Raw genomic sequence first — 15681 nt, forward strand, 5'->3', positions numbered from 1 at the left:
TGTTAGATAGATTTTGTCTAGCTTACTTATTGGGAAAAATATTAAATATTAAATTAATATTATTAATTAGCAAATATATTAGACTCTATTAAGAAATCATGCTTCCAGAAAAAACATTTCACTAATGACTCTTTCAAAGAATATTAATAATTATTATCAGAATATTTGTTTTGAGATTTTTATTTTATTCAATGTCTTGTATCAAGTTTGTTTTGCTTTTTAGCAGTTTAAGGAAAGTAGAGTATACTGAGTTTTAATTTTGCTGTTTAAAAAATTTTTTTCTGATTTTTGATGATGGAATCTTACATTACACTTGAATTAACTGTAAAACTTTTCTTCCCTCCCTCCCTGGTTTTAGACCAACAGCAGCAGAACTGTTAAGGCACAAATTTTCCAGAAAGCAAAGGTAGGAAATTCCAGCTTTTGATTATGTGTGTTATAGGATGGTCCTCAGTTACTCAGATTATGTTCACTGCTTAGAAGTTGGATGATTATGTTTGGAAAAATGATGGTAAATAAAATAATTGTGGAAAGCAGTATGTATACAGCCTTTGATAATTAAGATGCTTGCTTCAGAATTTAGTAAATCAATTTTTAAATATTAGGTTAAACTGGTCATAGGAATAATGATTATTAAATTTTGCCATTATAAATATAATTTGTGAAAAATACCAAACTCTGATTTTAAGGTTTACTACTGAATTTGTAAACATCTCATTTCCCAAATATATCAGATAGTAGGATGTTACTGTAGTTGGAAATCTAGGACCATGATCTCAAAGAACATACAGTACAGCAAACTCTTCATAGACAATGGTTCATACAGTGTACTACATCTTAATTTTCTGTCTCAATTTATAAAATTGTGGTAGTAACGTACTAAAGGAACTTCAGAGTAAACAAATGAAAGTTTTTCTCACACTTCATTACAAAACAGTTACTATATCACATTTTGATTATGGTGAACATTTTTGTGGGGTTTTTTTGGTACCTTAAAAACTTATGAGAACAAAATACTTACTCTTCCTCTCCAGAATAAAGAATTTCTTCAAGAAAAAATATTGCAGAGAGCACCAACCATTTCTGAAAGAGCAAAAAAGGTAAATCGGAATTTAACTCACTTTTCCTGAAAAAATTATTTTTGCATTTTGAAAGTATGTTAAGTAATACATTGTTAGTAGTATATGAGAATTACTGGTTTTCTTTCAATCCTATCTAAAGCATTCTTTGATACATTCATTCAGCAAATATCTTTGGTTTACTGTATGCCTTTGTATTACTCTGCTGTCTATTAGGATGAAAGGGGATGCTAGACAGTAATTGGTAAATTAATTCTAAACTCTGTTTGATAACTGTTTCTAGCTACCAGAATGAGTTGTGATTTTACATAGCATTTATAGCTTTGGGTATAAATCACAGTACCCTTTTTGGAACTCCAAATTTGCTACTGCTTTTACAGAAAGACTGAAAGAACCTTATTAGGCATATGTAATTTCTAAGAAGTTTGGTCATGATGTGAGCATGGAGAATGCTTTAATATCTCAGTTTGGGCAGAATATATTAATTTTCCTGTCCATGATACTTTTATGAACCTCTGTGAGAGCAGAGAGAAGAAAATCCTCCCTTTTCCCCACTCTTACTTCTCTGCTCAAGCATACTTATCCAATGTGAAGGAAAAGAGGCAGTTTGGGCTTCTGTTGATGATAGACTTGAAGAAGGTAAAAGGTCTTATACCTTATATAATACAGTGGTAGGCCTGTTCAAGAAGTCAGAAGTATTATGTCTAGCAGTGGCTTATTCTCTTCCGTAGATCTCACTGCTTGGGAATTTTGATATTATTCTGAGAATTTAACACAACAAAGAACCAGAAATGTATATTAAATACTTGGAAATGATATTCTTAATAAGCACTGATAAAACAGTTAACTTGTCTCTATTTTAGAGATATATCTTTTTCAGTGGCTATAATCCATCGTTTCATGTCAGAATCACTTGGGGACTTAAAAAAAAAAAAGAAAGAAACATAGACAGTGTCATCCCAAACCAATTAAAGTCATGTCTTTAGTGGGTGAGATCTGGAAGATTATTCTCATGGATAGCTACTAGGTTAAAAATTCACTTGGCTCATTCCTTCACTTTATGTCACGTCTACTCAAGTGGCCTTTCCTCAGAATAATACTCTCTGATTACTAAAATAGTACCCTCCATGACTCTATCCCTTTACCCTACTTATCACCATCTGACATTTTACAGTCTTTCTGTACCATTAGAATAAAAGCTTAATGAGAACAGGGACTTTTTTTCATTGCTGTATCTTCAGTGTGCCTAGAATAGTTCCTGACACACAGGATATTCTTAAATAATATGTATATATTTCTATACTTATTAATAATATGTATAAAATTTCTATGCTTATTATTGTTTATAATAAATCCCATCTGAGATACATGTTGATTTAGTATCTGAAATCTGATTAATTTAAGAAGACTAGGTTGGGTACAGTGGCTCACGCCTGTAATCCCAGCACTTTGGGACGCCAAGGCAGGTGGATCACTTGGGGCCAGGAGTTCGTGACCAGCCTGGCCAACATGGTGAAACCTCGTCTCTACTAAAAATACAAAACTTAGCTGGGCATGGTAGTACATGTCTGTAATTCCAGTTACTCGGGAGGCTGAGGCATAAGAATCATTTGAACGCAGAAGAGGGAGGTTGCAGTGATCTGAGATTGTGCCACTGTACTCCAGCCTGGGCAATAGAGCAAGACTCTGTCTCAAAAAAAAAATAAGAAGAGTGAGCCTCATACCAGGCATGATGACTCATGCTTGTAATCCCAGCACCTCTGGGAGGCTGAGGTGGGAGGATAGCTTGAACCCAGGAGTTGAAGGCCAGCCTGAGCAACGTAGTGAGACCCCATATCTACAAAAATAATTAAAACATTAATGAGGTGTGGTGGCATAGACCTCTGGTCCCGGCTATTCAGGATGTTGAGGTGGGAGGATCACTTGAGCCTGGCAGGTTGAAGCTGTAGTGAACTGTGATCATACCACTGCACTCCAGCCTAGGTGAATACCTCCTGCCAAAAAAGTATTTACTAAAAGAACTGTTAAGAGAATAAAAAGATCAGGCACAGTGGCTCATGCCTGTAATCCCAACACTTTGGGAGGCTGAGGCAGATGGATTGCTTGAGCTCAGGATTTCAAGACCAGCCTGGGCAACATGGCAGACGCTATCTCTACTAAAAATACAAAAATTAAAATTAGCCAGGCATGGTGGTGCGTGCCTGTGGTCCCAGCTACTCAGGAGGCTGAGGTGGGAAGATTGTTTGAGCCTGCAGGGAAGAGGTTGTAGTGAGCCAAGATCATGCCACTGCATTCCAGCCTGGGTGACAGAGTGAGACTCTGTCTCAAAAAGAAAAGAAAAAAGAGAATAAAAAAAAAAGGCATAAACCTCTAGCGGACAAAAAATGGGAGAAGTGAAAGCTGCAACCAAATTTTCAAAACTGTAACGCCCATAAATCAGTGGTAAGAGTCTTGGCAAATCAGAGGACTATAATTGCTAAGCCAGTATCAAGAAAAGCTTGGAAGCTACCATATACAACAGAACCCCAAAAGGTAAGGGAATTAACAGTGCCGGGTACCTGCAGAAATGAGAGTGAAAGTAGGGCTAAAAACAGGAAGATTGGTTGAAAGTCTTAAGATAGAGTTAGACTCTGGTTTCCCTCCCCTACTCCATGCAGCACTCCAGGAGATGTCTGGAGGTTTATTCTGCAGAAGGGTAAAAGAAATGGTCTCTGTCTGAAGGACACCAGGCACAGTTAAAGATGGAAATAACTTACTGAAAAGGGCATTTAAGTAATTGTTTACACACTGAATATTAAGAATCTATTTATATCACTTCATTCAACTCCCGGAACATAAACATTAAGGCTTATTACCCCCTAGGCAAGACATTGAAAAATCCTTATTTGATCAATCTGACTAGCCTAAGAGGAAAATCTGACTAGCCTAACAGGAAATTGGAGGTGGGAAATGCTCACCCACATCACTCTGCAGTGAAGCAAACTCCACCCACTTAAAAGCTCCGTGCTTCCCAGTGCTTTAGTTCTTTGTTCTTAAATATGAGCATAGATCTAGGATCACAGGATACCTGAGGAAAACCTCTTAATGAGAAAAATAGAGGACAAAATAAACAGAAGGAAAAAAAGAAACTTACAGGAAATAGACTATATAGGAAGATAATTTAAGTAAAATGATGACTGTCTTTAGCGATAAGAGTTTATATTTGCCAGGAGTGGTAGTCCATGCCTGTAAATCCAACACATTAGGAGGACAAGTCAGGAGGATCGCTTGAGCCCAGGAGGTCTAGACCATCCTGGGTAACAAGGCAAGACCAGACTCTACCAAAAAAAAAAAAAAAGCTGGGCATGGTGGCATGTGCCTGTGGTTCCAGCTGCTCAGGAGGCTGAGGCAGGAGGATTGCTTGAACCCAGAAGGTAGAGGCTGCAGGGAGCCATATTCGCGCCACTGCACTTCAGCCTGGGTGACAGAGCAAGACCCTGTCTCAAAAGAAAAAAAAAATAGGTTACATGCACAAAAAGTGAACATGATACTATTAAAGAAGCATTTTTGTCATGACAATTCAGTGAAGACTAAAGAATCATCTTCAAATGGCCTTGGTACAACTGAATATTCACATGCAGAAGAATGAAGTTGGGTCTTTTACTCTCATCCTACAAAAAATTAACTCAAAATGGATTGTCGACCTAAATATAAGAGCTAAAGTTATAATACTGTTGCAAGAAAATGTAACTATAAATCTTTGGGAATTTGAGCTAGGCAAAGCTTCCTTAGATATGACACCAAGAATACAAGCAATAAAAGGAAAAAGTAGGTAAATTGGTTTTATTAAAAGTTAAGACTTTTGTGCTTCAATAGACACTGGCAAGAAAGTGAAAAGACAACCTACAAAATGGGAATAAATATTTACAAATCATATATGTGATAAGGGACTTGTATCTAGAATATATAAAGAACTTTTACAACTCAATAATAAAAAGACAACACATTTTTAAAAATGAGCAAAGGATCTGAATAGAAACCTCTTGAAGATATATAAATGGCCAATAAACACATGAAAAGATACTCAGTGTTATTAGCCATCAGAGAAATGCAAATCAAAATAACAAAGAGATACCACTTCACACCCACTAGGATGGCTATAATCAAAAAGACAGTAACAACTGTTGGTAAAGATGTGGAGAGATTGGAACACTTCTGCACTGGTGATGGGAATGTGAAATGGTGCAGCCACTTTGGAAAGCAGTCTGGCAGTTCCTCAGAAGCCTAAACAGAGTCACCATGTGACCCAGCAATTCTACTCCTAGGCACACGCCAGAGAATTGAAAACGTAAGTCCACACAAAAATGTGTACACTGCTCATAGCAGCATTATTCATAAAAACCAGAAAGTGTAAACAACCCACATGTTCATCAGCTGATGATTAGATTTATAAAATGTGGTATATTCATACAGTAGAATATTATTTGACAATAAAAAGGAATGAAGTACTGATACATGCTACAGCGTGGATGACCCTTTCAAACATTATGCTAGTTTAAAAAGCCCATCACAAAAGACCACATGTTGTATGATTCAGTTTATGTGAAATGTTGAAAACAGGCAAATATAAAGAAACAGAAAGTAGATTAGTGGTAACTTAGGACTGGGGGTTTTGGAGAGAAATGGGCAGTTACTGCTAAAGAGTATGGCATGTCTTGTGGGGAGTGATAAAAATGTTCTAAATTTGATGGTAGTGATGGTTGCACAACTTTGAATATACTAAAAATCATTGAACTGTATACGTTGAATGGTTCAGTTGTATGGTGTATGAATTATAAGGGAGCTTTCGGAGAACCAGGACCAGTACCAACAAAAAGCTTTTGGAAATTGAAAACGTAGAAGAAATGAAAAATTCAATACAAAGGTTGAGGAAATTTCCCAGAAAAGAGTTCAAAAGGCCCAGATACAGAAAACAAAAAAGCTGAGAATATTAGAGGACCATTTGAGAAGGTTCAGCATTTGAGTAAAGAGAATTCCAGAAAAGGAGAACTGAGAAAAACAGAAGAAAGTAAATCATTGACAAAATAATACAAGAAAAATATCCAAATTGGATGGTCATGAATTTCCAGATTGAAAGAGTCTTAAGTACTCAACACAATTAATAAAAATAGACTAATGCTAACACACATTACCATGATAAGTCAGAATACTGAAGGCAAAAAGAAGAATCTGTAGTCTTCCAGGGAGGGGGAAATGTCACAGACAGGATCAGGAGTCATGATGACCTCAGTAGCACTTCTGGAAGCCAAATACAGCGAGGCAGTTTTCTTCAAAGGTATGAAAGAAAATAATTACTGATGCAGCCTTTTCTTTTTAACCAAACAATGAATGAAGTGTGAAGATGGAATCAAGATAAGTTCAGAAATGCATGGCTTTAATATACATGCTAATAGTGGAGATGGTGCCTAAACTAAAAACAGAAGTCATGTGATCCAGGACGCACAATCCTCTGGCTGATGGTAGAATTTGATCTGAAATAGGAGACGTGCTGTGAAACCAGTCTAGGATGGAACAGATCAGGAGGTTCTGGTGAGAGTCTTCTTCAAGAAGATGATACCGACAGAATACCCATTTGAATTTGGTAAAAGGAGATATAAACAGCTGAGAGAATAAATACTAACTACAGGGGAAATAGAAGTGGTAATACACAAGGCTCAGGTCTGAATATGATACATATAATCATGTTATGTAAACACTGAATATTGACCTAACCAAAATTATAGTATATCTTGAGAAAAGAATAGAGAGTTCATAACAGAGTTAAATTTTCATCTTCTATTGTGGGAAGTCCCACAGTTAACTCCTAAAATCAAAAAATCAGTAAGTAATGATAGGAACACGTATTCGAGAGATGAATGTCCAAAAGGATAAGCTAAAATGAGTTGAAAGGGTTGCCAGTGGAGATGAAGCTGAAGGTTAGGAGGTTGCTGTTTTTCTTAATACAACATGCACAGCTCTAGTACTCTTGAAATCATAGGCAAGTATAGTTTTGACTTAACAAATTAAAAAGAAAAAATAACAGATTTTAAATCTTGGGTTTATTCATTTTGAGCACCCAAAACCTTTTTTTTCTTTTTTTTTCCTTAAATGTCTCAGGACATTTAAAATCGGATTTTTACCTGTGATTTTACATAGGAAGGATTTTGATGTTTGGGCTCAAGAGTATAGAAGTATAGTGGTTGTTACTAAAGACAGGTAGTAGAGCAGGTGATGGTTGGAGGATATGAATTTGTATGGAAACATTTATGGGGAAAATGATTATCTACTTAATGGATTGAAGTGATAGAAGAAGAGAGAAATACGGAGTTTCATACTTAGGAAGCATGAAACACCACCATAACCCACTTCTTTTTCTAATGAGCAGGTTCGGAGAGTACCAGGTTCCAGTGGCCGCCTCCATAAGACAGAGGATGGAGGCTGGGAGTGGAGTGATGATGAATTTGATGAAGAAAGTGAGGAAGGGAAAGCAGCAATTTCACAACTCAGGGTAAATTTTATTAAACTGTGTACTTTAGCTAGAACTTTGTGTGGTTCTTGTTCAGCTTAACCACCTAAAATGTAAAGAATACAATTGTGACAGAATTTCCTTGAACAGCTTATTAATAATAGGAGCTCAGTTAATTCTGCATGAAAAGTTGGACTTAGACATCTGTTTGAATATGATAATATTTAGAGTATATAAAAGTGACCCAAATCTAGAGATGAAAGCTGCAAATGTCTGAGATGCAAAATACACTGGATAGGATTAATGGCCAATTAGACATTGCAGAAGAAAAGGTTAGTGAACTTGAAGGCGCAGTAATGGAAGCTTTTCCCCTGAAGTCTGTTATCCTTCTAAGGATGAATGGTGTATCTCTTATTCAGTTGGTGCATCCTAGATATCTGTTGTGCACATGTATGTGTGTTTCCTAAAAACAGTGAAGACAAGAGTCTTCCTTTTGGTTCATTTCATCACTCTTGCCTGAAAGCACTGCCTCAGGTTGTCAGGACTCATTCCTAAGACTGGAAGTGCTTATAAGGAAATATAAATATTTGAGGGTATTATACCTTTGACTGCTTAGGACTGTTTTTGTGGGATGAATAGTGAGTATACTGGTATATCACTTCCTGCTTTTAGGATCTGCTTTGGTGAAAGCACTTACGACTCTCTGTTGATCAACATTGAATATTTGTTGACCTTCTTTATCTAATGAGGTCTTTGAGTCTAGTCCTTTTGCAGAGCTAAGTTTGTAAAGGCCTTGCCCATGGAAGTTGGCACAAATCTATTAAGCTCTAAGCTTGGAAACACTGTTTAGAAGATAAATGCAAATATTGTTGACATACAATTATGAGTTTAATGTTTCTTTATAAATGTGAGACTATGGCATCCTTCCTTTTTCATGTGACTCCTCTCTGAATTGATACTGTCATGTATTGTTATATTAAAGCTACCAGAGGAAGCTAAAGCTGCATGAATTTTGTAGTTCTCTAGCTTCCTGTGAAAGGGATGATGGTTCTATTTTTCTTCTGACTAACAAATATTTGGAGATATACATTATAGCTTTTCAGTATCTAATTATTACTCTCTAGCTATCTATAGATAAATTTGGTAGTTCTGAAATAGTTATAGTAGCTTTCTTATAACCCTAATACATTGGTATCTAAACAACACAGAAACTTACATACTTTGGCCACAGAATAAGCAGTTTTCTGTCCAGTATTTTTCATGTTATCTTTATAGCATTTTGAGACCATGAATTCTTTTAAGAACATGAATCTTTTAAAACTAAATTGAACTATGTTAAGAAAAGAATATACCATGACCAAACGGGGTAGGGTGCAATGATGGTTCAGTATTAGGAAATCTCATAATATTCATAGATCTAAGGAGAAAATCATATTTTATTTTCATAGACTCTGAAAAGGCTTTGACAAAATTCTTCCAGTATTCATAATGCTCTTATGTAGATCTAGATTTCCATATTTATATTATTTTCCTATGCCTGAAAAACTTTCCTTAATATTTTTTGTGTTGTAAATCTTTTGGTGGTGATTTCTTTAAGGTTTTATGTCTGAAAATGTCTTTGTTTTGAGAAGATATGTTTTCAGGGTATAGAATTCCAGGTTGACAGGTTTTTTTCTTTCAGCATTTTAAAGATGTTTCTTCAGCATCATCTTGCTTGCATCTTTCCACTGAGAAATTTTGTGATATTCTTATTCTTGTTCCTTTATAAGTAACATGTCTTTTTTCCCTGGCTGCTTTTAAGATTTCGTCTTTACAGATGGTTTTGGAAAATTTGATTGTGATATGTCTAGGTATATTTTTTCTTCATGTTTCTTGTGCTTGGGTTTTGTTGAGCTTGGATCTTTGGGTTTATAGGTTTTATCAAGTTTGGAAATTTTCAGCCATTATATTTTCAAACTTTTTTTTCTGTCCCCCAGTAACATATATATTAGGCAGCTCAAAGTTGTCTCACAGGCCACTGGTTCTCTTAATTTTTTTTAATTCTTTTTTTCTGTCTATTTTGTGTAGTTTTTATGCTAGCTTTCAAATTTATTCATCTTCTGCAATATCTAATCTTCTGCTAATCCCATCCAGTTCCTGTTTCATCTCAGGCATTGTAGTAGTCTAGAAGTTTAATTTTTTTCCCATCTTCTGTGTCTCTACTTAACTTTTTGGAGATATGTAACACAGCTATGATAACTATTTTAACATCCTTCTCTTCTAATTCTAATATCCATGTCAATTCTGAATTGGTTTTGTTTGGTTAATTATTCTCTTCATTATGGCTTGAGGAGTGTTTTCCTGCCTCTTCATATCTAGTAATCTGATTATATGCCAAACATTGTAATTTTCACCTTATTGCTTGCTGACAATTTTGTATTTCTGTAAGTCTTCTTGAGCTTTGTTCTGGGATACATTAAAGTTAGTTGGAAATAGTTTAATGCTTTTAGATCTTGCTTTTATGATTTGTTAGTTGGGTCTGGAGTAGTGTTCAGCCTACAGCCATTTATTCCCCACTACTGAGATAAGACCTTTTTGAGAACACTACCCAATCCCCTGTGAGTTATTAGTTTTTCCAGTTGGACTGGTGGAAATAGGCACTGTTCCTGGCTCTGTGTGAGTGCTGTGCACTCTTCCCTCTCATCATTTTTGATGTTTTCCCCCCTATTCTCAGGCATTTGCTCACATGCATTCGTTGATAAGTATTCTGTTAAACATTCGAAAGTGACCCTCTGCAACTTTCTAGGGTTCACTCTCTTTCTAGCTTTATCCTTCCTTGTACGGTTTTATCAACTTAATCTGCCTTGGTCTCCCAGACTGTTAGCTCTGTTTCCTCAAGTCAGGCAGTTCCTTAGATTTCATCTAGGTTCTATCTCCCTATGCCACAGCTTGGAAGCTTTCAAGGCAGTATATGGGGACAAGGCCCACCACTTTTTTCCCCTGTCTTTCAGGGATCACTGTTTTTCTTTGACAAGTGCCCAATGTCTTGAAAATTTTTGTTTCATATATTTTGTCTTTTTTGCAGAGGTGGGGTTGTTTCAGGCAGAAAGATAAATCTGGTCCCTGTTTATTCATCATGGCCTGAAGTGGAAGTCTATAGTTATATTTTAAGTGAATATGTAACTGTACTGAAGGGGAATATAAAAAGAAAGAATCCAAGTAACCTATGAATATAGTATTTGACTGTATGTTCTCAGGTGGAGTTGATGGGGGAAAGAGAAAACTTAAGATAAACCTTGATTCCTTTTATTAGGATTATTTTTCATAGTTGCATATGCAGAGCAGTTCAGAAACTCTCGTAGATGTAGGATTGAGAAAATAAGTAAATGTCTCAATGTTCTTGGGAACCAGGATTCTCACTATAGAAGAAGATATACACAGGTACGGAGCAGGGCAAGGTAAGAAAGAATCTGGTGGGAATGGGTTTGGAGACATTGGTGTGAATTCAAGCTTTGTAAAGTATGTGTGTGTGTGAATGTATGCGTGCACGTGTATGTATATATGTATGTCTATACTTGCATATATTTCTCAGCTTTGTCTACTGAACGACCCGGAAGCAAAGAAACCCCAATAATGACATGCCTTGTATCCAGATAATGGTCTCTAATACCATTCCCCACTAAAGGGAACCAGGGCTCCTTTGAGAATGGTTGATTCCAGGGCTTGGGCAGGGAAAATGTAAGAGGAATCTTGAGTATTATCTTCTTTTGCCAGAAGGAAAAGATACTCAAAAAAAAAAAAAAAAAAAACTCATAAGGACACAAGCGCCAGCTCGAAGTTACTCCTACTGGCAAAATCTGGGACAATTTAACCACCAAAATAAAGTGCAATAATTAATTATAAATAATTTAGAAAATAGGTATCTTTGAGTCTATACCAATAGCAAATAGATAAACAAATGGTGGAAAATGAATGGTTCTTCATTACAGTAGACTACCAAGTGCTGACCAGTAAATATGGACGAGTATTGGAGATGGAAAATCATCATTTTACAATCATTGTTGTAAGGATAGGACTAGGCAGGAATCATCAATGAAGCTAAATATAGGGGGAAGTTTTGATAAGCAGGATATTTTCAAGGTCTTAAAGTGTGTCCCCACATATTACCTATTCACCACAAGGGAAAAAAATCGGGTTTTTTTTATACTGGAGAAGTAGGAAAATTCCTTGACCAAGTGATTAAAATTAACATCACCAACAAGGGGCAGATGAACATGTAATACAGTAAGAAGGACACATCAGTATGTAGAATTCCAAGTGGGAATTCGTGTAAATATAATAATAAGGAAACATCAGATAAACCCCAAGTGAGGGACGTATATTAAAATAAAGTATGTGGTGGGAGTGGAGGGACTGTATTTTCCAAAAATGTTGATGTTCCAGATTTTAAAAATCTTAAGAAACGTGAAAACTACCTGCAATACATGATCCTAGACTATCCTATACTGGAGGAAAAACAAAAGGCTACAAAGGACATTAGTGTCAACTGACATTTACACTATAAATTAGATAAAAGTATTATATCATGTTAAATTCAATGAGAACTATAGTGTGAAGTTATATAAGAAAACATCTCATTCTTAGGAAATGTACACTCTGTATTAAGTGGTAAACAGTCATGATATATGCAACTTATTCTCAAATGGTATAGGAAAAATATATTTAGAAAGAAAGAGAAAGTGAGCACCCAAATGATAAAGCAGATAAGGAGAAAAAAGGTTAATAATAGATGAATTGGGGTAAAGGGTATACTTATGTTCTTGTATTGTTATTCTAGCACCTTTTTTGTAAGTTTGAAATTATTTACACAAGTTTTTTTTCTTGTGGTCTGGATGAATGCAGTATTTACAAAATTGTTTTTTGTTTTTTTTTAAAAAAACCTTTTGGGTTGGCCACTTACTTGGTATGCTACATTAGCTATTACCTGAACTTTGATTACTCCTTAATGAAATGGTGATAAAAGTGTAAAAAAAACCGTCAGTTGATCTTTGACATATTCTGACTAAGTCCATCCTTGGCAGAATTTACCATAAATTGTTATTTGTTTAGAGGTAAGTTTTTTGGTAAACTACAGTGCCTGTATCCAGAATTACTGCTAACTTTTACTATTTTACCAAATAAACAGCTTAAATTTTCATATGGCAGATTATAATTGGTCATTTCCTAATAAATGTGGTTTACACCAGATATTTGAGACCTCACCTCAAGTATCATTTTATTTCCACTGCCTTTATTTTTGCTAGTGGTTCATGTTTTATTTTTGGACCACCCATGTTTCTTTACATACCAGATTCTTGAATATCCAACACCAAGAATAAGGGTAGTAGACTCTTGACATGCAGCTTTCAGATCAATTTTGGCTCAAGAGTTTTCTCCATTAAAGCCTGTAAACAAAATTACTCTGCTTTGAGAATGTATATTGGATAATTAGCTTAAAAGTTTAAGTTTGGTCTGGGATCTTATATATATAATATGTTCACCATTAGTAGAAAGATTTTACTTTGGAGAATGTGACAGTCCCATTATGTATGCTTATAAAGCTTACAATTTTAAAATACAGAATTTTAAAATTGATAAGTACATTGATGTATTTGTTACAGGCTACCTGGGCAAAAAATACAATACTATCATGACAGTTATTTTTTCCAGAAAACTTTCAGTAGACTTGCTGGTGAGTTAATATATGGATCAGAATTAAATGGAGTTGACTTGCTTTTAACATCACTTGCCGTTTGGGACTGACTACAAGTAACCTGAGTTGTGACTTAACAACCATCCTTTTTGTATTTCTTTTAGTCTCCCCGAGTGAAAGAATCAATATCAAATTCTGAGGTAAGTAATTGTGATTATTGAATCCTTGTTAAAGTATATGTGCTTTTGTTTTGGTTTCAATTTTAAGCACTTTTTTTTTTGTGCATATGTGTGCTTAAATGGGAATGCAGCTTTATACCAATCAAATTTTAAAAGTTGGGCTAAGGGCTCAGAATGTTCTTCCTTGCTTTCTTGATTTTGTGAATTTTTTATTTTTATTTTGGCTTGGGCTACTTGAAATGAAAAGTTATTTATTTATTTTTTTGAGACAGGGTCTCGCTCTGTCACCCATGCTGGAGTGCAGTGGCGCGATCACGGCTCACTTTCAGCCTTGACCTCCTGGGGCTCAAGTGATCCTCCCACCTCAGCCTCCTGGATAGCTGGAACCACAGGCATACACCACCATGCCTGTTTTTTGTAGAGATGGGCTCTCACCATGTTGCCCAGGCTGGTCTCAAGCTCCTGGGCTCAGGCAATCTCCCTGCCTTGGCCTTCCAAAGTGCTGGAATTACAGGCATGTGCCACTGTGCCCTGCTAAAAAGTAGTGTTTTTGCATTAATTTGTTTGCGAATTTGTCATATGCCACCTGTCCTTTTTGAATTTTTTTCTTTCAGCCGCTTCTCTTGTGAAATAAATTCTATTTTCTGTGGTTACTGCGTCAGTATGATAGGAAATCCTGTTAAGCAGATATTTATTGGGTTGGTTTCCCTGTTCTCATTACTGGAGAAAACAATCATTTCTATGGTCTATTCTGTCATACACTCTTACTTTTGGCAGCATCTTCATTCTGAGCTCAGTATTTGGTTTAAACGCATCTCCTGCTCTTAAACCAATTCTATTTTTGCCTCTTTGCTGAAAAGTAACCTTTTTTTCATTTATTTTGTATATATAAAGTACATTTCTGTATGTGATTATGTACATTTGTTTACATAGAACTGTATTAAGAGTAAAAACAAATTACTTCTTTCACATATTAACAGGCCAATATCTGTCAACTTATATTAGAACTGTTGTTCACCTCTATGTGTGGCTCCTCTTCTTGGTAAGGGAATTGCATTTTCCTGTCCCTTGAAATTACATATGGCCATGTCAGTTACTCTGGCCAGTGACATGTTAGCAGAAGTGAGAATCACTCATGATTCCCTTTGTCTCCTTACTCCTGCTACTATGACCTGCATTCCTGAGTGAGGATGATACCGAGTTTGTTAGCCCCTGCTGGTGAGAGATAGACTTGAAGTGTGTCCAAGAAACAACTTTTGTTGTTTTAATCCACTGACACTTCAGGATTATTTTTTACTTCTAATTTAACCTATGTTGACTAATACTTGATTTCTCAGAAGTTGAATGAGAGGCTATTTTACAGATTATCTAGTTTTTATTTTTAGTCTTCTCCTTGTTCCTTTGCCTAAGTATCTCCACGTGAACTCTTGCATACTCATATTCTCATGCTCATTACTTCGTTTTTACATTTGTGATAAAATTCACATGACGTAAAATTTACCATCCTAATCATTTTCAAATATATAGTCCAGTGGTATTAAGTATATTCACACGGTAGTACAACCATCACCACCATCCATCTTCAGAACTATTTTATCTTCCCAAACTAAAACTCTGTGGCTATTAAACAGTAACTGCATTCTCCCCAGTCGCTGGCAACCACCATTCTATTTTCTGTCTATGAATTTGCCTACTCTAGGTACCTCATATAAGTGGAATTATACAGTATTTGTCATTTTGTGACCAGTCTATTTCACTTAGCATAATGTTCTGAGGTTCATCAGTGTTGTAGCATATGTCAGAATGTCCTTACTTTTTAAGGGTCAGTAATATTCCACTGTGTGTGTGTGTGTGTGTGTGTGTGTGTACACGTACCACATTTTATTCATCTGTTAGTGGACACTTGGTTTGCTTCTGCCTTTTAGCTGTGGTCCATTATGCCATTGTCAACATAGGTGTACAAGTATCTCTTTGAGACCCTGCTTTCAATTCTTTGGGGTATATACCTAGAAGTGGAATTGCTGGGTATATGGTACTTCTATTTGTAATTTTTTGAAGGACCATCATACTGTTTTCCATAGAGCCTGCACCATTTTACGTGCTCATCAACAAGGGTTCCAATTCCTGTGCATTCTGTCATTACTTTTAAAAATATATCCTTTCCGTCTTTACTATAGATAAATGTAAGTACATACAGTTTGGAAGCTAAATAGTCTTTTGAAATAGTATTAATAATTAACATTTTCTTTTTTTTTTTTTTTTTTTTTT

General features: G+C 35.7%; 1 protein-coding gene across 1 annotated transcript in view; it reads left to right on the forward strand.

Moving 5' to 3' along the window:
• The window catches only part of OXSR1 (oxidative stress responsive kinase 1), a 97754-nt gene that overhangs the window by 70506 nt on the left and 11567 nt on the right, over positions 1–15681 (forward strand). The window contains 4 exon segments of the mRNA XM_017847390.1: positions 359–406; positions 1035–1100; positions 7483–7605; positions 13399–13434. Coding sequence (XP_017702879.1) covers positions 359–406; positions 1035–1100; positions 7483–7605; positions 13399–13434 — 273 coding nt within the window.

The sequence above is a fragment of the Rhinopithecus bieti genome, unplaced genomic scaffold, assembly GCF_001698545.2.
Source record: "Rhinopithecus bieti isolate Rb0 unplaced genomic scaffold, ASM169854v2 scaffold_30015, whole genome shotgun sequence".
NCBI lineage: Eukaryota > Metazoa > Chordata > Mammalia > Primates > Cercopithecidae > Rhinopithecus > Rhinopithecus bieti.